We start from the raw sequence: 24484 nt of genomic DNA on the forward strand, positions 1-24484 counted from the left end.
CTCTTTAAAAAAAAAAAAGAATAAAAGGTGTGTGTAGTGAGAGTTCAGCAAAATTAGCCAACATTTAAAAAGTCTGAAGTCATATGGAAAGTTTTTCTACTCTCCTCTCCTCATTCCCCACCCCCAGAAAGAAGGGAGAGTGATATCTTCTCAAATCTCTTCTTTGGAGATAATTTTAGCCATTATAATTCCATAGCATTCTGTTTCTGGGTTTTTTTGTTGTCACTGGAATGCTAGCTAGAAAGCCAGCCTTAAAACCAGGAAGACTTTGGGTTCAAGTTCTACCTCTGATACATTTTAACTTGATGACCCTGGGCAAGTCAGTCAACTTTTTAATCCTCTGGACAAATTTCTGAGACTTTAAATTACAGAGAAGATGCTGATCTGCATTGGTTAAAAAAAAAAAAGGTGTTTCCTCACTTGAAATTTCAATTTATGGGGCAGCTGAGTAGTTCGGTGGATTGAGAGCTAGACCTAGAGAAGGGAAGTCCTAGATTAAAACAAACTGGCTTCAGACATTTCCTAGCTATGTGACCCTGGGCAAGTCACTTAACTCCCATTGCCTAGCCCTTACCACTCTTCTGCTCTTCTGCCTTGGAACCAATGTACAGTATTGATTCTAAGATGGAAGGTAAGAGTTAAAAAAAAATCACTAAACATAAAAAAGAGAAATTTCAATTTATGAATTAAATTACAGATCCTGTTTCCTCTACAATAGAAAAAACTATGAGCTTCACTTTCATCTGCTACTCACTATTGCTATAGATTCTTTTTCTCTCTCTATCCCTGTTCTAATCAATCATCAACTGTCTAAGAGAAAAACTGACCTTAACCCCTTCCTCACATTCTTTCATCCTCATCCCCTTCAATATTATACCACTCCTTCCACGTACATTCTGAAGTTCCTAAAGTTACCTGCATTTTGTATCTTTCCCACTCATTCTTTTCCTCTCTCAGCTCTCACTGAGACCTTTCTCCCCACTGACAACACTGCATCCTCATCTATCCTTCTTTGAAATCTACTCAATAAAAATTTCCTGCCTAATCCAAATTATAGTAGCTGCAGTATATCAACTCCCAGATAATTTTCTCTCCTTTCTTAAGAAGTTCATTACCTAGCTCACCATTTTCCTCTCTTCCCCAATTTCTGATCCTTATATTAGATGAATTTAATATTGAAGTAGATACTCAAACTCTAACTTTCCAGTTCCTTAACCTTCTTAAATCTCATGACATCCTTCACTTTCTACCAACAATGGATCTCATTATTACCCTCAAATATTCCTCTTCCCTAATTAAGAACTCCAATATTACTCTATCCAACAGTAACCTCTGATCATTTCCCCTCTCCCTATCTCTCAACCCTCTTAAACCTGTTCTTCAATCCCAAAAGAGGCAGAGTCAATATGATGGAGAAGAAGGAATATACCATTTGAGATCTCCCAACATTATTCTCCAAACAACTTTAAAATAACATATCAAAATTAATTTTGGTATGGCTTAACTATCAAAAGGGCAAGATAAGATATTTTTCCAGTCAAAAAAAACTTAGAAAATTAGGAGAAGGTAGTCTGTGATTCAGGGGTAAGGACTGGCCCAGAGCTCAGGACAGCAGCAACATTAGCAACGGAGAAGCTGCAGCAGCAACAATAACAGTTCTAGGAGTTCTCACTATTGAGAGAGGTTGTAAGGGCATTGAACAAATGGTCAAAAAAGAAATTATAGGAGTGTGGTCACTGGGTACAAGATAAGGAGCCACTTAGCAACTCCATTGCCTGTTATCCAACTCTGGGTTACCGTTTCAGAACAGAGAAAAGCACTTACAATTGTAAGGGAGCAAGGTCTCTTCCTGGGTAGGAATCAGAACACAGACTAGGAGAGCAATGATCATACCTCTCCCTGGATCACAACACCTTGAAAGACCAAAAACTTACAGATCTTTAGAACTGTGAAAATAGCAGTGAAAAAGCCTGAAATTTGGGACAACAACTCCCCACTCCCAAGGGTAAGTAAAACCTAAATGACATAAAGTTCAGAGTCAAGCAGTAGGTTGGAAAAATGAGGAAACAATAACAAAAAAAGAACCTGACCATAAAAATCTACTATAGTGACAGGCTCAAGACACAAACTCAGAAGACAATAATATAAAAATATCTATAAACTGACAAAAGAAATGAGAACAATGCAAGAAAATTATGAGAAGGGAATTAGCAGTTTGGTAAAAGAGGCACAAAAATACTGAAGAAAAATAACTCTTTAAAAGACAAAATTGGCCAAATGAGGGGGAAAAAAGCAACAAAACTTCACCAAAGAAAATAATTTCTTAAAAATTAGAATTGGTCAAGCAAAGACTAATGACTCTATGAGACATCAAGAAAAAATAAGACAAAGTCAAAAGAATTTTTAAAAATAGAAGAAAATGTGAAATATCTCCTTGGAAAAATAACTGACCTGGAAAACAGAGTAAGGAGAGATAATTTAAGAATTATTTGATTACCTGAAAGCCATTAAAAAAAAAGCCTATACATCATATGTCAAGAAATTATAAAGAAAACTAGTAAGATATTTTATAACCAAAGGGCAAAATAGAAATTGAATTAATCCACTAATTACCTCCTGAAAGAGACCCCAAAATGAAAATTGCAGAACTCCCAGGTAAAAGAAAAATTATTACAAATAGAAACTATTCAAATACTGTGGTGCCACAGGCCAGACCACACAAGATTTAATAGTTGCCATAATAAAGGTTCAAAGGACTTAGAATATGATATTCCAGAAGGCATACACTAGAATTACAACCAATAATAACCTATCCAACAAAATAATTGGTTTTTAAAGAAATCAAGGACTTGCATGCATTCCTGATGAAAAGACCAGAGCTGAATAGAAAATTTAACATATAAATAAAAGACTAAAAACTCAATAGAAACAGAAAAAGAGAAACATGAAAGAGAAATCATAAAGGCCTTACTAAGATTATGGGAAAATGATACATATAACTCCTAAGAACTTTATCATTATTAGGTGAGTTAGAAGGAATCTGCATAGAAGGCATACAGATATAAGTTGATTATGTTGGGATGATCTCAAAAGAAGAGTGAGAAAGAGGCATGCACTGGAAGAAGAATAAAGATTGAGGAAGAATGAGGAAAATTACTTCACAAAAAAAAGAGGCATGAAAGGAAGAATATTTACAGTGAAGAAGGAAATGGGGCAATGCTTGAACCACACTCTTGTTAGAACTGGTTCAAAGAGGGAAGAATACAGTTGGAATAGAAATCTATCTTACCTAAAAGAAATAGGATGGAGAGGGGCTGAAAGAGAGAGTGGTGATAAAATGGAAGGCCGATTAAGGGAAGCAATGTTCCCAAGCAAAACAGACTTTTGAGGAGGGAGAAAAAAAGGGGGAGGGGATAAACTGAAGAAGATAGGATAGAGGGACTATGCATCATAAGAGTTAATGTGAATGGGATGAACTCACCCATAAAATGGAAGTAGATACCAGAATGGAATAAAAACCAGAATCTAAAATTGGGTTATTTACAAGTGACACCCTTGAACAGAAAGACACACAGAGACTTAAAATAGAGACTGGAGTAGAATTTATTATATTTCAGCTGAAGTAAAAAAGGCAAGGGGAACAAACATGATTTTGGACAAAGCAAAAGCAAAAATAGATCTAATTAAGAGAGTCAAACAGAGAAACTACACTTTGCTAAATGGTACCATAGACAATGAGGTAGTATCAGTATTAAACATATATGCACCAAATGACATAGCATCCAAATTCTTAAAGGTAAAACTAAATAAGTTTCCGGATCAAATAGACATTAAAACTGTACCATTGACGACCTCAACTTTCTCCTCTCTGAACTAAATAAATCCAACCATAAAATATGTAAGAAAATATTTAAGAAAGAAATTAAAGAAATGAATAGAATTTTAGAAAAGTTAGCTAAAATTGACCTGGAAAAAAATTTGAATGGGAATAGAAAGGAATATGCCTTTTTTCAGCCATATATAGCATCTTCATAAAAATCAACCAAATATTAAGGCCCCCAAACCATACAAACAAATGCAGAAAAACAAATATTAAATGCACTCTTTTCAGATAATAATACAATAAAAATTACATTTACTAATAGACCTATGGTCAGATGACAGTAAGTATTAGAGATGGGATTTAAAACCATGTTTTCTTGCTATTGAGTCCATTGCTTTCTCCACTAATGTTATGCTGCTTCTCAAAGCATATTAACCTATGTTTATTATCGCACTTTATAGATAGACATTTTTGTTCATAAATTATTTCCTTTGATCCTTATAAGAATGAATTCTTTTAGATATGAAGAACAATTTTATCACCTTCATTTTATAAATGAGAAAACTCATGAATGAACAATGTATACAAAATGAACTTAATGAACATAAACTATTTACTTCTCCCCAAATTCTGTTCTAGTCATTATAAATGTGTTCAAGTATTTTTGCCTAGTTGAATTACTGTGCACATATTTTCTGTTCAGCTTTTTTTATTTAGCATTTTACAGACATCTTTCCATGTAATGACACAGTTCACATACCTGCAGTTTTTTGTAGCTTAATGTTATATCAATTAGGTTGGTATCAATATGCATTATTGAAAGTGTACTCTGGGTCCATTAACCCTTACCTTTTATCTTAGAATCTCTACTAAGTATCAGTTCCAAGGCAAAAGAATGGTAAGAGCTAGACAATTAGTGTTACATAGCTATGAATTGTCTGAAGCCACTTTCGAAACTATCTTCCCACTCCAGCCCTGGCTCTTTATCCACTGAGCCACCTAACTGCCCAATGTGTCCATAAATTGTTAAACCTATTCCTTATTTGCCCTACAGGATTTTCTGGGGCATGATTTCCATGACTTTCTATATTATTGTCTCTCTTTACTTAGAAATGATAAAAAGGCCAAAATCTTAATCTCAATTTAGGTTGTTATACTATGGTCAACAACAGGGGATTATTAAATTTTTAATCTCAGAAGTGCTAGAGCTTGGGTGGAAGAGGAAAGATTCACAGGGCCACTGATTTGTAGTGATAAAAATACTTTGGTTGTAAATATACCACTGAGAGTTTTTTGTTTGAAGGAATAAGTATGAATCTTCCCTCTTGCTCTTGTTAAAGCATTGCAGGAGTAATGTCTGTTGTTCAGTTGTTTGGGTTCCAGAGGGAGGTTTTTGACGCTGTAATCCTGACTGACGGTTGGGAGGTTAATGGTTTCCAAAAGAGTGGCCTGGAATGCCCCATTTCTCTCCACTAGAACAATGCTCCAGTGTGTCTAGGCTGCCTGTACAGAAGCAATAAATCTGTTTTGTTTTGTTTTTTTTCTCTCCCTCAATCACCCCTCCTCTTCCCCCCTCTCCCCTGTCCCTAGGCCAGGACCCACTCCTGTTACTGAAAACCCTTCAAACTCTATGGACAAAGAGGGAGATGCAGAAGGTAAGTCCCTTTCTTGGAGCCTGCCCCCTGCACAATGGAGCTCCTAGCTGTATGCAGAGCATGTCCAGCCCAGCACAGGGCTGTCAGGACTGTGATTGTGTTTGGTTACATTACGCAGGGGGAAAACCCTGCCGATTGGCAGGCTGGGGGAGGAGGCAGGTCTGTCTGCTTCTCAGCAGACCTGAGGCACAAAAGAGAGAATTCCTTAGCACTAAGGCAAAGGGGCTGGAAGCCTAAAATTTCAGCACTTTTTTTCTTCCTCAGCATAAAACCAGAGTGAACCAATTTGGAATCCATGAAGCATGTTGTAATTCTTTGTCCTTAAATAGCACCTTTGGTAGAGGTCAAAGTACTTTATTCTCATTAACCTTCATAACACTCTAGTGCAGTAGCTCAGGAACAAGGATGATTATCTTAATTTTCTTAAGAAACAGAGAAGTAACAGATGGATAGTGTTCATCTTCTCAAGGCTACTCTCAATCCAGTCTCTGCCTAGCTCTGTCTTGCAAATTAGTTTTGAAAAATACACAGGCCACAATTAGTTTTTCTTAGCACACTGGATTTTTGGTAGAAAGTGTTCCTTGTCTTGGAATGATGCCTGCTTTTGGAGATTCCAGGCCTCAGGTTCTTTTAAACATTATCAACTTCCATATGTGTAGTTCAGTGGCCTATCTCAGAGTAAAAATGATAATATTCATCATAATAATAGCCATTATTTATTGTTTGCAAAGCCTTTTATCTGTTCTGGGTTTTAGATGGAAGAAGGCATATGTAGGTGCATACATTTACATCGCTTCTCAATAACCTCTCCACCATCAAAGTGGAACAAAAGGACCAGGAACTACCCAATTTCATGTGATTTCAACTCCCAACTCTATTCAGATAACTCCACAATCAGTGCCTCCAGCTCTACTCTCATTTTCCCCCTTCCTTTGTGGCTGTTACTCTAGTTCTCCTCCTCCTCCTGATCATCATTCCTCCCACAGCATACCAGGACTTAAGATATTATGGACTGCTCCCATGCATCATTAGCTAGTCTAGAGCAATGACCCCTTCTGACCTAGTGATGAAAACTGGCTCACACAGAGCTTCTGTTCTGCTGTATCACCTGGAGCTCCTGAAAGACTCAGTAGCATCCTCAACACCTACCACATAATTGAAAAAAACTTAAAAACATCACCCCAGTAAGTACCTAGCAATACACCTAGAGTAACAACATTCTGAGGTGATTTGGGGTTAGGAAGGAGGTAAAGGTAATCATAAAAGGTTTTCTAGATCACCTGAGATTTGAGATCATTTTTGAAGGGATTGTTGGGCTCTCAGATTTGCAAAGGTTTGGGAGCTGTGGGTAAAACAGGATCTGTTGAAAGTTTTCAATGAAGTTGAAGAAATTGTGTATTTGATTTTGTTCTTACTCTTTTGGGAAATTAACTTCAAAATGCAATCCTTGAAAGCCAGTGCCTTGAAGCTCCTTAATAACTTTTGTTGGAAGGTATTTATGCATTTTTTCCCCTGGCTCACTGGTCTACTGGTCTTTGTTAGGTTTAGTGGTTAAGGAAGTGCTAGATGATTAGCTCTGTTTCTGTGCTCATGAGTAACTAAAATCGTCAACTAGAGACTTGAGGAGGTTAGGGCAAAACCAAAGTCACACACTCTTTATTTTTTCCATTTTTGGAAGTATAATTGGTTTACTATTATCTTTGTATTTTAAACCAAGAGAAGGTGGGGAAATGGGAGCAACAGAACAGTAATCAAGACACTTTGAAGAAAATAATGGAAAACATTCTTGCAAGAGTTCAGCACTCTAGAGAGACATATATCACCTGTAAACAAAATCTAAGCTGCAGATTCTGTAAGCATATGTAAACTTGTCAAAATGTCATTACTTAGAAATGATTGGAGGCAGCCCTATAGTGGAAAGAGAGCTGACCTGTGAAATCTGGGAGACCAAATTCAGGTCTTGTGGCTGTGTCATTGACTTCAGGCAACCCTCTAAGACTGTAAGTTGCTGAGGTCAAATTGATCTTCATTAGTAAAGGAAATTTTTTTTTATCAGAAATTCCCTGAGCCAGTGGTTTCTAAAGTAGAGTAACAGAGTGACTCGAAGTAGTAGACCTCTTTGTTTGCAATGCCTCCTCCCCATGACAACCATTCATGAGGTTCATTTCTAGGACAACCATAAGTACCTGATCTCCTGAAATTCCTCTACTTTGACCCTTCCTTCTGTTATACAAGCCCTAACTTCCCTCCTTCTGAAGCAGGAATAGGCCTCTCATGGCAATTATAATTTACCTGATAATGAGTGGCATGATAACGTTAATTAAATGGCTGGAAAATGGTTTGCAGGCCTGCTTACCAACAAGATAAGACAAAAAGTTCACCTCTCAGTCAGAAGACTCTACAGAATGGAGTTCAGGGTTGGGGAGTTTGGGGAGAAGGGAGGGCAGTTCAAGTTAGAATTAGGGGGAAATACTAGAGGGAGGTAAGAATATTGTCTCTAGGATAGGCATGAAGGTGGATCAATGGCTATAAAGTCCAAACATATCGGAAGGAAACTCATTGGTTTCTGCCAAACCAAATTTCTTCCACTCTTCCCTGTCACTGATGAGGGAAAGAAACCCTTCTAGTTACCTAGGTGGCCCATCTCTGTATCATCTTCTGCTTTGCATTCTTCTTTACTCCATAGATCCATTCAGTTGACCAGTTTTGTTTTTTTCCTCCACAATATCTCTTGTATCAGTCCCTCCCTCATTCAGAACCATACCACCTCTCTCTTGCACCATTGCCACAGTTCTCTCATTAGTTTTCCTGCCTCAAGTCTATCTCTTCCCTACTCCATCTTTTTATAGCTTACAAAATGATTTCCTTTAAGCTAAGATCCAACCACGTCATTGACCTATATGATAAATTTTAGTGACTTCCTATCAACCCTAATATCAGATATTGCTTCATCTTCATCTTATCCATTTAAAAATTCTATCTTGGTATAAGTTATATGATATACATAGTTATACATATTTATTATTTCATTAATTGTCATAGTAATGCAATCTGTATAATTTATGAATAAGTAAATGTAGACATATTGAACATTCATGCTCACATTTTCCCTACGGTATCTAGTCAAAAACCTTTGGAGACCATTACTCTATACCAGTGATATTCTAGAATTTTGAGTCCTGGTCCCATTTCTTTCTCCCCTTTAAAAAAAAAGGTTTCATAACTTTTCTGTATTATATAGAAATATATAACTCCTAATGAAAATGACTGAAAAAAGACCATAGAAAGAATAACTAAAGATTTGCTATGATACTTTGTTTATGACAATAATTCAACTATAGATACTAAGAATGCATCTTTTATATATATATAAACATGATAATTTGAGACATTTGCTCTTAGCATATATATATATATGTGTGTGTGTGTATATATATATATATATATATATATATATATACATAGAGAGAGAAAGAGAGAGAGAGAGAGAGAGAGAGAGAGAGAGAGAGAGAGAGAGAGAGCAACTTTCCTAATTTTGAGTTCTTCTCTTCACAAAGAACCCTTCCCTTCCATCATTACATTCATCTGATGTTTTGGATGCAAATCTTTTTTTTTAACCCTTACCTACTGTCTTGGAATCAATACTGTGTCAGCTCCAAGGCAGAAAAGTGACAAGGGCTAGGCAATTGGGATTAAGTGACTTGCCCAGGATCATATAACTAGGAAGTGTCTGAGGCCAGATTTGAACCAAGAATTTCCATCTTATATGGAAAATTTATCACACCAATATAAAACGCCAAGCTAAATAATAGGTTTATTGAGAGGAAGCCCACTTCACAATAAAGCTGGACTCCAGTAAACATCAGAACCAAAGACCCCAAGTCTTAGGAGATAGCCTTCTTTATAGAGAGAAATCTTATGACAAATGACATAGTGATAAAATGATACAATTAAAAATTAAAATAGAATGGATGTACATGTCTTTCACATAGGCAGGTCTTAGCCAATGATGCAAGTGCTAAATAAGCTGGAAAGTACAAAAATACCATTAAATCACTATGGGTGGTAGGTCAAATTTTATGGCTGTCTTTTTCAAGGCCAAAGCTAATTGGTTTCCTGCTGACAATTATGAAATACTGATTTTTTTTTTTACACCCAAGAGCAGGCCTCTACCTCCTTACTGACTGTTCTGAGCTTGCACCCAAAGCAAGCCTCCCTCCTCCTTCCTAACTCTCTAAGGCTTGCAACCAACAGGGTGTGGTAGACTTGATAGAAACTTTGGGGTTATAGGCTTAAGGTCAAAATGACTATAAACAAGATTTGATACCACTCTAAACTGTATTTTTTTACAGCTAACTTTTATACAGCAAACTATATTATTTGACTATTAACTCAAAAATAATGATTGTATTATGAAAATAATCATAAAGGCTAATACTATTATAATCATAAAGGGAGGTAGTAGGTTTCACACTCATAATCTCTAGACCTGGCTTTCCATCCAGTGAGCCATGTAGCTGCCTCTGGCTACAAATCTTAACAATGTTTAAGAACACAAGAAAAAGATACTTAGCTTAGTGGTGCTGTATAACAAGGTTGGATTGGGGGAAGGTTTATCAATATATAGAAGAGGCAAAAAGAGTCCTTTAGTATATTTTAGCTGCCCAATCCAGCAGCCATACTCCTAATATTACCTTCGTTCCTCTAGCCTTGAAGAAAGGCCAGCCTTAGCAGAGTGAGAACTAGAGAATAAGAGCTAGAATCTGGTCTCTCTAAGTAGCATAATAAACAATCTGTAATTATATGTTATATGTTAATGTAGAGGAAGGAGTAAACAGAGAGATCTTAAAAACTAATAAAGTTAGAATGTCTATAAAAGAAAAAAAATTTATATGTAAAAAGTATAACTATAAAGTGAAGTGACTACTATTTAATAAATATACTATTTATGCGATCAAATGATTTTGTTGATTGAAAATATTGACTAGGTTTCTGCTCTGGCCCTCTTTGGAGTACAGAGTGATACAAAAATGAAATTAGATACAAACTCTGCCCTCAAAAAATCTTATCATTTGGTGGGAGTGATAAATACAAAAATAACATAATAAACTATAGAAAAAAATATTTGTCTTTCTTTGTATCCCAGCACTTAACACAGTGTCTGGCACATAGTAGGCTCTTAATAAATGTTAGTTGACTATGACTACCTTGGGAATAATGCTATGATGGCCTAGAGGAGTGAATGAATATAAAGTAGTTATCTGGGAAGGTTGTACTTATTTGAGTGATACTAATGCTGTCTAATAAGATTTGGTACATAATAGCCATTTTGCAAATATTTGTTAAATAAATTCAAATCATTCTTAGAATTTCCACAGAGGCAGTTTGCAAACCACCCAGTAAAATGTCTTGTAGCTATGTCTTTGTAGCTCCTTTTGAGTTACAATCAGTATTCAGTTTGATTACTTATATTTAATCAGATTTTATCAAACTTACTTGAGACTCCATCAGAATCAGATATGCTTATAAAATATGGAAAATTTATGCCAGAATGTATTAAGAAGAATATGCTGTAGACAACCACTTTGTGACACCCACATTGTCCCAATTAGTATATTACACACAAGTTCTAGTTCTTCTCCCTGATCAGGCTTGTCTCAGGAGCACTGAAGATGAACGTTTGGAATATTGTCACATTTAATGTATTGCTGTCTGTCCAAGGGGATCATGCCCACAGCTCTGCAGTCTCCATGTCTGTTAAATATCAGACATTTCACTTTATAAGTACACTTTAAACAGGAACTTATCCAATGTCATATAGAAAAATATCTTCTTTACTTTTCAGACTGGATTTCTTAGAGCATTGAAAAGGATGATTCAGGCACCTGACTAGTAGAGCTTGGTAGTAGGAGTATGAGGAAAGATGGCTTACTTCTCACTCAATCATGCTGTGACAGTAGGAAATTGATTTTCTTTGTAAGTGAGAACAATTTATACCATAGAAGCAAAAATATAAGAATGATTCTGTGATTGCTGAATGAAGGTTTGGAGCAATTAGATGATTTTTGAGGAAAGCCTTAGCCTTGGGCTAGATCTCCTGATCACTCTCTTGAGTCAGCATTCTGTTTTATGTGGGGCTGTGGAGGCTTTCTGATGGAAAGGGAATGGGAGGCCCCCGGGAAGAACCAAAACTTAAAAGCATCTTTCTGACTAATTGACTCAATTTCTGGAGCTTGCCCAGCCCGTTTCTCCTGGGCCTATTACTCTAATGCACATGACTTCAGGTTACTGAAGAACATTTCTCTTACTCTTAGAATTCTCCTTTAAAGGCAGCTGTATATTGAAAACATATTGTGTTAAAACCCAAATTCCAAGATACTGCTAGAGATTTGTGGATTAGAAGTCCTAAGCAATCCCTCTAGAGATTTCTGTAATTAGAGGAAAAATATTATTGACTTGTGAATTGTTATTAATGCTACTATAACCATTTCTGCTGCCAGCCATGTTTAATTTCCTTTTCAAACTTTTTTTTAATCCATACTTTCTGCCCTAGTAATAACTTTAAGACAGAAGGTCATGGTCTAGTCTAACCAGGTTAAGTAAGTTGCCCAGGGAAACACAACTAGGACAGATTTGAACCCAGGTCCTACTGACTCCAGGCCTGGCATTCTATCTACTGAACCACCTAGCTGCCCCCTTTTCAGACTCTTAAGTCACAGAACTGCCCTTGTAGTGAGCATGAGGTAGTATGTTAAAGAAATACATTTTTAGAAGGCAATGAGAACATGGCTCACATGAGCCATACCTTTTTAATAATGTGAGGCATGTGCAATTGCTTCTGAAGGAGGAAAAAAGTGTATGTGTATGTGTGTGTGTGTGTCAGGGGCCGGGGAGTACAATTTTGGTACCTTTCCAGCATGCTTCCTCTTTCTTTGTTCAGAAACTAAAATTTTTTTATATTATTCCATGGTATTGGCCTTTGAAATCTGGATTACCTTTGACAAACCAGGAGAGACCTAAGGAGCTTTGGAAAATGTCACACAACATCCTATATCTTCCTCTGAGTCAGAGAAGATATATGTGCTAAGCATGGAACACTGACAGCTTCTTGCATACTCCCTTCTCTCCTGTATGTATGGAGTTGGGGGCATAGAGGTGGGAGGAATGACCCTGAGTGCTATAGACCCAGTGGTCAAAAAGAAAGAGTCCCAGTGCTACTGAATCATTGTAATTTGGTATAGAAATGACTGAGCCAAAAAGGAGCCCAGCTCCTAAAAAAAGAAGCCCTTTTACCCAGATATTAATGAAACTCTAAAATGCAGAAAATAGATTTAATACTGTTATGTTAACATTTTTCGAAATGGAAGCATCTATTTGCAGCCCTGTAGAAAAGATACAGAAAATAGCTGACCATATACAAAATTTTCTCCTTTTCCTCCATTGCATTTCTTGGTTAACATAACATGGCAGTTCTCTCCTTGGGAATTGAATACACAGTAAATTAAGAATGTTCGCTAAAGGCTGAAAAGAAGCATCTTCTGGAGTTTATAATTTAACTAGAAGAAAGGTAGTGACTGTTGGTAGAGACCTCTCTCGTCCTTTCCTCATACCTCCTCCAATCTATTTATCGTGAGATGAAGGGCACTGTGTGGGTATTAACGAATGCCATGCCAGCTTTTCTAAACTCCTTGGAAACACCCCCTAATGTAAACATTTTAAAATAATTGCCTTGGGACTGTATATATTAGATAGGGAGAATCTGCCATATAAAAATGTTCCATATTTTTCCCTGTGCTTTAAACTCCAGTTCCCAAAGTTTTCAATATGGAGTTTTCCTTCATTCAAAGCTTAACAGTATTTTCTCTTTTCTTGATGTTATTGTTTTTAAATTTCTTATTTTGCTAATAACTTGAAATGGAAAGATGTGCATAAAAACACTTTCTTGAGGCAGCAGAAGTCATTTGTTGCTTCTTTCATTTTGCTAAAAGAAAACTTAGTTTTAAAAGATGTTTTTAAGCTCGACTTTGCTAGACTCTTTATTTTGTTCCTCTGGTTTGTTTGCCACCCCTGCCCCCAATTGTGGCTCCCAGGTGTTAGGCTGATTATTTTTGGCAGCAACTATTATATGATAAGTCTGAGTTTGGGGAGAGTAAAGAGAAAGCGAGCTTTATTTGTATTCCTTGCTCAGCCCAGGTATGTTGGGGCTGCAGATAAAGCAGCTTGTAAACCTGTCTGCTTTCACCATCACCACCTTCCAGATAAAAAACAAGCCCCTTTGTCTGCCCTGCAGAACAACCTTTCTGTCTTTATGGGATAATTAGTGTGGACAATTGCTGTTTTCCTTGTTGGGCTTGGGGTGCAGTGGACCAGAAAGGAATCTTTAGTGGTATGAAAAGTCAGTGGGGGCAAGGATGGTGGCTGAATAGCAACAGTTACCTCTCTGAATAGATTAAATTTTAAAAAAATCCCAAACCTTTGTGTTGAAAATGGGGGAAGGGAGCCGTAGGAACCTTCAAATGCCTGACAATGTGGTTTTTGTGTCTCTGCAGCTTCGGGAAGTAGCCAGGCAAGGATTCGCGACCCTAGAAGACCCATTCGCAGGCCTTCTGGACATGCTGGAGAGCTGTAAAGGCTGGAAGGGGAAAGGACACTCCTTGGAATATTACATCGCTGATGAATTAGCTTGTTGGCTGAAGGAGCACTCTAGGGAACCAGAGGTTAGGGCCAAGAAGCACAGACTAGAGATAAAGATGTTTCTGTCTCCAGAACCCACATTTTTCAGGGTCCCACAGTCCTTTCTCTTACATCTAATTGGCTTCTCCTATAGTGATTATAATCCTGCTGGAGAAGTTAATGTAGCTTTGAGGTTTACCAAAATCGTAATTTGTCATTAGGTATATAGCTTAATAGAACAAAGACCTAAATGACCTGAGATACCATCAGAATGAGTATTAGAAACCCTCTGTTGAACCCGTCTCCTGAAATATGTTGTTCTGTGTTCATATTTGCCTTTCAGTACTTATGGCTTCTGAGAGCTCTGGCACTCATTATGTGATGTTGGACAAATTCCTCACCTCTCCGGGTTTCATTTATCCTTGCTATAAAACCTCAAGTTTGAATTAAATGATCTCTGAGGGCCTCTCCAGATCCTAACATTCTGTGGTTCGGTATCCTAGAAATTGAGCCTCCATCTCCCATGCTTGATGATGGGAGCACTATCTGGTCGAAGTGTTAATGCTTGTGGCCCTCTGGTGAAACCCATAGACTTCTTCTCCAAATGTTATTTTTAAATGCAGAAAAGAAAATATATAAGATGTATAAGATACAAAGGGTTACAAATTACAATATAATTGCAAATTATATTGAAATACATTTATCAAAATACATTTTTTAAAGTTCTCAGCCCCCAGGTTAAAGACTCTTGGTCTAGTGGTAGGGTTTCATAAGCATAGTACATGCTATTAAAGTGAAATTATGTGTATCTGATTCCCTAGTTTGACTCAAACCTGAAGAAGTTGCAGGCTCGAGCACTTGGGGTTCTTGCTGAGAGCCAGAGTGATCTCCTTGAGCCCCTGATCAGCGTTTATCAGTTGCAGAAAGCAGACCGGAACACTTTGCTTGGAAATGTCAATCACCTGTACCATAACGGAAAGTACAAAGAAGTGAGTATGACTTTTTAATGTGGTTTTCAGATCCAGGACTGTTGCTGTGAATGAAATAAATCCAGCTAACCTCTTTTTCCCCCCAGGGATAAATTCTGTTTCCTAATGGCAGTAACATACTATAGCCACAGCATAGTTACTACTTCCTTTGTCTCCAAGTCTGTATCTTTTCATTAGAGAAGGAACTAAGTCATTATAAGAGAATGAGAAATGAAAGTGAATTCCCTTTCCAATTGGAACTAAATCTTTTTTCCAGTTATAAGAGAGTTTAGAAAGCAAGTCAACCACAGGAAAAGTTGACCTCCTCTCCCCTGCTCTGATTGATGGTCTTGGGAATCTTACCAGCATGATATGTTGATAATAATAATAATAATAACTGACATTTAGAAATAGTGTTTTAAAGTTTGCAGAATACATTATATAGACTTATTCAAACCTCACAATAACTTGGTAATGTAGGTACTATGGGTATTCTTGTCCCCATTTTATTGACCACAAAACTGAGGCTCAGAGAGCTGATAAGTGTCAGAACGGAGATTCAAATCCACGTTTTTCTGACTACAAATCCAACACCGTATCACCTATTGCATATTAAGGATTCAGATCTTTTTGGAGAAAAAAAGGAATCTTGCTAAATACTTAAGAATTATTATTTTTCAAGAGAAATGTCCATCACATTTTTTTAGTTTTGATTTTCCTGATAAAACATCATTAAATTTTCCTGAACATAAAATTAATAATGAATCCCTTGACCTCTACCAGAGTTCTCCTCAAAACATGGATATTACCCTGCATTCTAGAGGATTCTGCCAGTGAGGCATAAGCTCTGGAAAGCCCTACTACTTTGCAAAAGCTTCAAGTATAATCCTAGTAATTAACTCTGTCATCCATAGATCAGCTTAGCTAAGCTTAAGGAGCCTCATCCCTAGAGTTTAACCTCCAGGTGATAAATATTTTTGGCTCAAACATCTCATGAAACCATCAACTAAGATATCAGTACATGTTTACTTTCATTAGTGGGCACAGCACCCACACAAATGTAATCATAGGTCTTCAATATCTTTCTAGCTATATAAACTGCCCAGAAATGGTAGACTGATCATTTGGGGGGGGGGGGGCGCTATCTAATAGAGAACAAATACCTTTGAGGCCACTGTACTGTAAGAATGGAGGTACCCAGAATCTGACCTGGCTCTGGTGGTTGCCTGTCTTGACTCCTCCCTTTCCAGGTAGGCTGTTTGAGTTTCTGCTGCTCCAAGGCACTCTCTGAGTGCCTGGGGAGGTCCAGAGCTTCCTGATTTAACAGCTTCTGTGGGTGGGCTCCCAGCTTTCCCCATTGCCTAGATCTTCTTGTCAACTGGGTTGTGGGAGACCACTGAAGCTTCTCTGAGGTACAAGAGAGGTGTATAATACAAGATAGATATAATAAGATGGGTAGAACAGTGTTGTTGACGGCCAATTCATTCTCATTTAAGCAGATGCTGTGCCTGTGAACTATTCACAGGTACACATTGTGCAATCACTGCTGTGTTATAGCATCTATAAGGCTTATTGTAGATCTGTGGGCTGGGACTGAGACTAGACCTGTGATTTTATTGGTAGAGAGGATTCCTAGATGAGGAGGAAACCCCCTCCAGTCACACAGATCTGCTTTACATCCAGTTCTTCAGAGCAACGAGAGCTTATGTGACTTTCCAGGGTGGCATATCAATTGTATATAGAAGATGGGGCTTGAGACCAGATGTCCCTGGCTCCAAGGCTGCATCCACATGCTTCAAACTCTGCTGTCACAGTTGCCTGTCTGGGGATCATTTTTATACAAAAAAAAAAAATCTCATGTATGGGCACTTACTCCTGGGTTGGAGGAAGTATGTTGCAATAGAGAGAATAGTAGGTTTAGGGTTCTGGTCTCAACTCTACCACTTACTAGTCATTTGAAACTGCCTGAGTCCTAGTTTCTGCTACAAAATGGGGATAAATATGCATACACCACCTACTTCATAGGGTTGCTTTGGGGGTCAAATGAGATAAATGTGTGTGAAAACACTTTATACATTGTAAAATGTGTGCAGAGACCTTCTGCCATCTGGAATCATAAAATTTCAGTTAGAAGGAAACTTTGAGGTTATTTATTCCAACTTCCTACCTAGCACAGCAATCCCCAGTATAGAATTCATGGTGAAGTCATTCAGTTTGTTCACAAATATTGTTGACAGAGACCTCACTACCTCACAAAGCAGCCTATTCCATTGTTGGATAGCTCCAGCTGTTAGTTCTTTCTTATATAGAGCCAAAAATCTTCCTCCCTATAAATTATTTCCATTGATCTTAGTTTTGCCCTCTAGAGCAGCATAGAGTAATGTGCGTGATGACCCTTTTGATGCATGATAACAATTGTTAGGTTCTCTCTGAGTCTTTTCTGCTCTAGACTTAACATCCCTAGATTCCTCACCCATCCTCTTGATGTGCTCAGGTTTGGCAACCTTATTCCTAAAAATATGGTAGCCAGAACTAAACATAAATAAACATCTGTATTCTGACCAGGGCAGAGTGGTGTTTTATCTTTTTACGTATGTGTTCTGCTTCTCCAACCAGACTGCAGAGTCCTTGAAAAACCAGGATAGGATCTGCACCTCTGCATAGCCCCAGCACTCTTTGGGGTTCTGCACACACCAAGTTCTCATTTAATACTTGGTGAAGATGATGGTGATACCATAAATCTTAATGGGCAAGAAAATAACTCAGATATTGTCAAGAAATATTCCCTGTCAGATGTTCCACCAGCATTAATGACTTTGGTATTTCATTCATTACTTTAATGAGCACAGACTCAGAAAGCCTCCTGTAATTTCCATACATATTTTTTCTTAAATTGGGAAACCTGGAATATTTTTTCAGAAAGTCTGTGAGAAACCCATTGATCATTTTTCACTCTTCTAGTGTTCTTTATTACTTTACTACTATTAGTTCTCTACTCACCTGGAATAATGTAAAAAAGGAAGGGTCCTTTGATATGAAGACCAAAAGGAATGTGTATCTTTCTTCTGTCTCACCTGTAGGATCCCTTTTTCTTTACTTGTAGATTTAAAAGACAGGACAGCTTAAAAGATAAAATCAATTAAAAAATAAGTAAATGGCATCTGATGATGGTTTTTGGATTGTCTTCTTTGAAAAAAGACATCTAGCATTCAAATAAAAATTCTAAGCAAACACTCTTACCCTGCAACTTAGCTTATCTACTATAGCATTTTGCTATTCTCTGTTCCTTCGTTTTAAATTAAAGATGTACCAGCTCTAAGAGCATTTAATACAAACTTGACTAATTCTTATGACAGAAGTAACAGTAGCTATTTCCAGGGATGAGCAAAAGAAGCTCTCTCATGTGAGCCCCACATTCCCAGCCACTTGATGGCACAGTTGCTCCACAGGAGGTGAGTTGAAGCTGCACTTTTCTGACTGTAAATAAGGATGATGCCTAACGATAGAAGCAAATATATAGCAGGGGCTATTTAGGGTGTTTAGCAGTATCCCAGTGTTCAGTTACCTCATTGTCAGACTCCTCAAACCACTGGGAGAGGCAAGAATCCAGCCTGTCTTTTTTGATCTCTTAAATGGAGCTCCCTCTGTACAGTGTCTGGGCAGACATCCTTAGTTCTTAAGAGGAGTGAGCAGAGCAGAAATCTAAAAGGTTTACTTGATGCCCTTACAAATGTATCCTGGAATTGTATGTTTTCCTCATTCAGTGAATGAAGTTCTCTGACAGTGACTTGTATTTTAATTTAAATATGACTGTCAGAGTTACTATCTTAAAGCATCGTACTCAGACTAGGTCTGGACCAAGTGAAGTGTATACCATGTGTTTCGCAGGACTCGAAGTCGGTGCTGGCATTGTAGCCTTTCAGAAACCTTTTCTTGAGCTCTCTGTTTCAGCATTGGTGAATGGCTTTATGGAAACCAAGATGGCTGCTGGTCCTTTCTGAACAATGATGGAATTCAGCAGACTAGCGGCTAATATAGTGCGATGCTATTCTCTGAAGAGACTCTGAATAGGCCAGGCTGTGCTTTAAAAGAATGAAGGGTAGGCAGAAGGCAAGCTAGTGTTTCATGGTCATCTTATGTTACACTTCAGCCTTTCAAAGAGTGTCTGGGGCTGGTTGAATGAACCTCTCTTGCACTCCAAATGCAGGAATCTAAAGACAAAGGGAACTCTTGTCCCTTACAGGCCCCTTTTTCGAATAAAAGCCATTGTCACATGAACAGGGGCAGCCTGGCAGGCTGTGCATGCTTCAATGCCCCATGATATCGCTAAGTCTCAGCAGAAATCACATTCAGGACCCTGTCAGCTTTGATTAGCAGGGTCTCATGACTTAATGTGCTGCGATATTTCATGTCTAAGGGTGGCTGCTGTCTTTATGTGGAATGAATGCCCTCTTTTGTCCACTGAGTTATTTTATTTACATTTTTTAAACAGCTTATCAAGGTAAAAAGATAGCTTTACTTAAAAAAAATCAAATTCCTTTGCTTCAGGACCAAGTAGTAAATGCTTCTAAGGTTAGATCTAGTGAAACTTGTTTTAACAATCAGCATCAAAGTTCTGTTCTTGTTTAACAGCTTTATAGTCCATTCCGAACAGGTGGCAGTGGACTGCATTTAGGAAAGAAACAATAAATAATCTTTTTAGTATGTCACAACCAGAAATATTTCTGACCTAGAAAAAACCCTCAGGCTTCTCTCTACAACAGGGCACTATTTTCTTTCATTATTTGCATCACTTCAATTTTATGTAAAAGCAAAATGCCTAAGTAGGAAACTATGGGACAGTTACTTTTGTATGTCAGATGTTCACATCTGGGTAAAGAGCTGGGTGGTTTCCCATTTTTGGAGACAAGCATCTCTACAGCCTTTTGATTGGAAGGTTGGCTTTGTGTTGGTATTCACATGGTAATTATTACTCATAATAATAAAAATCATAGGGTAGAGTTGAATTCTTTTCATAAGCTCTATTCTTTATGGAAGTAGATAAAAGGCAACATCCAAGAACTACTGATTGCCTAAAATTTGAAACATAAAAATGTTTGGATTTTTTTCATCTCTTTCATAAATTGATCTCATTGGTTCACAACCGGAGAGAATAATTTTCTACTTTGATGTTCTACTGCTTCTCTATTGGCTGCCTAAGATATTCTTCCCATCAGAATGATCACTCCTGCCCCTGGTGAGGAAGTAGACAGCTTTTTGTCTCCAGCCCCTATAGTCATAAAATGAAGACTTGCGTGCATAGACCAGACTCTTTAACCATGAAAATGCAGCATTAAGGTGTGATTATTGTGTGCTTTTGTATTATTATAAACTCCCAAGACCTGTAGATAGTATGGTGCCATTTTCAATTTCCCAATTGCTCTACGTATGCCAAACTGTGGACTAGATGCTGAGGAAAATAGAGGGGAAGATAGTACTTCATGATGTAGGAAGTTCAGATTGTGAAGGAGTTCATAGTCTGCTTAGGGGGAAAAAAGAAACCAAACTCAGCTAGAAACAATTATCAAATTGCAAATAGCAAAATGCAGACCAGAGAGAAATCTTTTGAAATACAAAATGGAAACAACCAATGTGTAAGGTAATGTTAGTCAGTAAAGGTTTCCTAAAGGACATGAATTTTCAGGGATATCTTCAAGGAAGATGTGGACATATGTTGACAGTATAATTTTTTTAAACATCAGGTGACTTCTGTCCCATGGGTTTCTCTGAGTATTGTCACTACAGTCTTTTGGGAAAGGCTGCAGGATTTCTTCAATCAGGTGGTGTTTCCAAAGCAAGCTGGGATAAATTTTCATTGTATAAGACCAGTAAGCAATGTTTTTGATGACTCGCAGCCCTTACTGCTGCCTCCAATTCCTGAAAAGAGTACAAATGATTTAGAATACAATGTCCCCAAGCAGGCTCAGGCCCTGTTGCTTTATTGGTGAGATCCAAGATAGGTGCAAAAACAAACCATCTCACTGCTTCCTTTCAAAGACTGTAGTCTCTGAAGTCACAGGATTTTCCTGTTGTCTCCATTTTCTTAACCACTGTATGTAAGAGGTGCTTTGTGAAAGGGTATACCTCCCAGTTCTCCTGCTGACCAATTACAATTGTTAGGATAATACAGTGAGGTGCTCCCCCCTGAAAAGATGATTTGTCCAAGTATAAGGGGAGTGCTAATAACCAGCTTATCATTCTCATTTCCTTACACTCCAGTAGCAAGACAGGTTGTCATTTGGACCAAGACTGGTTTGTCACTTGGTTTGTCATTTGGACCAAGATTGGACCAAGACTGACCCTGCTACTGGTTCTCTTGCTGTTGAGTCACCTTTGCCTCAGAGTCAAGTCTGCCTGTTGGTTTAAAACAAGGCCACCTGCTTCTGAAGACTTTCCATGAGCAGACTGCCTGCTACAGTTGTTTTCCATCTCTCGATGCTAAGGTTGCATCCAACTCTTGGTAAATTCTTTTTAAAAAAAAATTCATTTTATTGATGCCTTTTGTCTGTATGTTATCCTCATTTCCCACTCCAATCCCCTAAACCCCACTGAACCCTCCCATTGGATCAAGAAAAACATTTACGTGAAAGCATCCAGTACAGTCTGGCAATGTGCACCCTATTCTCTATGAGCAATTCCTTAGTGTTCTGCCACCAGGGTGGAGGTATGTTTTATTATCTCTTGTCTGGAACCCTCATTGTCTTTGTCGTTATTCAAAGTTCAGCTTTACTTTTATTTACATTAATATAGTCATTGTATATAGTCTTTTGTTTCTGCTTATTTCTGTCTTTATCAGTTAATACATACCTTCCATTTTCTCTGGATTCTTCATATTCATCATTTCTTATTGCTCAATAATATTTCTTTGCAGTTATAGGCCATAGGTTGTTTTTATTTTCAGCCATTCACTAGTTGATGGGCACCCATTTTGTTTCCACTTCTTTGCTACCACAGAGTGCTGCTGTAAATATTTTGACATATTTTATGCCTTGGTTTTTAATTCCTTAGTGTATATGCTGAGGGGTAGGATTACAAAGTCCAAGGATATGGACAATCATGATTTTCTTTTGAATTTCCTAAACTGAAATCCAGAATGGTTCAACCACTTCATAGCTCCATTAGCAGTGCACCAGGATACTTATCATCCCATGGCCTCTTCAGCATTAACTGTTCTATCTTTTATCTTTGCCATTTTGCATGGTATAAGGACCCTTGTGGGTGAAAGAACCCTCAGAGTTGTTTTAATTTGCATTTCTCTTTCCACTAGTTACTTGGAACATCTTCATGTCATCCATTAGCAAATTCTTGAAGCATCAAGTCTGCCTTCTTTTTGTGCTCCTGCCTGTTTCTGCTTCCATTACATTTATGTTCTGGTGCTCTCACTTCTTTTCTCAGTCACGTAGGTCAAGGGAGATGCCCAAGAGGTTGATGTAATTGCCACTGGATCGATTAAAGTCTGAAACATCATTGCTGTATACTTGGATAATGATGATAATATAATATACATTACATAATAATGTATAATATACATTACGATAATATACATTACGTAGATCAGTGGGTATGTGTTATAGGAGATATTTTTCCTAGTGTTGATTCTGATACCCCTGAGGTCCAGGCTCTTGCCTATAAAACAGACCTTTGATTTGACCCAAAGCTTACCACTATTCTCTCTATCTCCCCCAAATCCTGGGCTGGGCCTCCTGCAGTGACTGAATTCCCACACTGGCTTCTTGTGCTTTCTGTATCATCGTTAAATTACCATATTTATTAAACTATAGGAACAATCTTTTTCTGGGAAAAATTGACTTAAATCTAATCTTATAGTCTAACTTTTTACTCAAACTGCCATTCTTTCTCTATTTGTTTCTCTTTCTTTCTCTCACTTCTTTTCTCTCATCCTTCCTTCTTTCTTTCTGCTCTTCCTTTCTCTTCTTTTCTTTCTTTCAGCCTTTCTTTTTCTTCCTTTCTTTCTGTTTACTTTCCTCCTTCCTTCCCTTTCTTCTCTTTTCTCTTATCTCTCCTTTTCCTTCCTTTTCTTCCTTCCCACACAAGAAATATCATTTTGAATTTTCCTTTGCTGTTTCATTTCAAAACATCTTTTAGAATTCAGAAAATTTTGCGATCCTGCAAAGTTGGATATTTTTATCCTTTTCCTTTAGCTTTGTGTTGTTGTGTTGACACCATACTGGACACAGGAGCTTGAATGGGCATAGGTTTGGCAGAGTCTCAAGGAATTTACAGTCTAATGGAGCTGAGACAAACAGCTGTAATGATCATCTCTGGATTATTTCTTTGTGTATTACCAGATTTTCAGGAATAAGCATTCCTCAAACAGACTTTCATAGGCCAGTTGGAACATTTCTTGACCAACTTCCCCTTTATTAGTTCAAGAATGTAAATTCATTTTAGTGTTAGTTTAATGAAAACAAACTATTAAGAGAATCACTCATTCCTCAAATTGTTTTCATGATTTTTTTTAGATTGCTTTTTTAGATTTATTTAGATTGATCCTCTTTATCCTTCCTTCATACAGTCAGCTATATAAACTAATTGATTATATGATATATATTGATGACTGCATTTCTCCTAAATATAATGGTCCTGAGGTCCTTATTGTAATTATTGCAAGAGTTGGGCCATTCCCTAGCCACATGTCTCTTTCCTCCTCCCAGCACTGCAAAAAATAACCTGGTAAACCATCTCTCTGTCTCAAAAATGATTGTTTTCCTTAATGACACTACATATGTAACTTGATTACTATTAAACTTGACTTGATTAGAGTGGAGAACTGGGCTGAGAAGAGTAGGAGGTGAGAATATACAATTGTTTAAGGGAGAGGGGAGACTGGATAGGACCTACTTTAAAATCAGCTGTGAGATGTTTTCATCTGATCCACAGACTACTGGAAAATTACTATAAGAATATGAATATTGGTTTAATTTGGTCTAGAGAACAGGGATAGAAAATCATTTCAGATATAATGTGAAACATGGAGTACAGAAAAGCTGAGAGGAGGATAGTAAGAGAGAAGGCCTTTCTAATCACTTGGGAAGAAGTTAACCAAAATCTTGATACCAGATTGGACACTGGGACCAGAGTGGAACCAGATGGATTTGAGTGAAATAAAATGGAAAAGAAAAGGGTAACTTTAGTAGCAGATCATATATTGGGGTCGGTCTGGGAAAGATGTTACAGATAATCTGGAGAATTTAGGCTCAGAGACTGAATAAGTTGGTATTAGAATATAATAAGAAGATACAATTCAGTATGCATTTGTTAGATATTTCTAGAACACTGTTTATCCTGTAGATCTGGTTAAATGA

General features: G+C 37.5%; 1 protein-coding gene across 11 annotated transcripts in view; it reads left to right on the top strand.

Annotated features, from left to right (window-relative positions):
• The window catches only part of EXD3 (exonuclease 3'-5' domain containing 3), a 490105-nt gene that overhangs the window by 210302 nt on the left and 255319 nt on the right, over positions 1–24484 (top strand). For 10 of the 11 annotated variants that reach the window (XM_056812745.1, XM_056812746.1, XM_056812748.1 and 7 more), the window contains 3 exons: positions 5414–5478; positions 14028–14195; positions 14973–15140. In XM_056812745.1, the coding sequence (XP_056668723.1) occupies positions 5414–5478; positions 14028–14195; positions 14973–15140 (401 nt within the window). Of the gene's footprint in view, positions 1–5413; positions 5479–11222; positions 11455–14027; positions 14196–14972; positions 15141–24484 lie in introns of those variants that run through there. The other variant, XM_056812751.1, reaches the window with a different exon arrangement.

This window comes from Monodelphis domestica, chromosome 1, assembly GCF_027887165.1.
Source record: "Monodelphis domestica isolate mMonDom1 chromosome 1, mMonDom1.pri, whole genome shotgun sequence".
NCBI lineage: Eukaryota > Metazoa > Chordata > Mammalia > Didelphimorphia > Didelphidae > Monodelphis > Monodelphis domestica.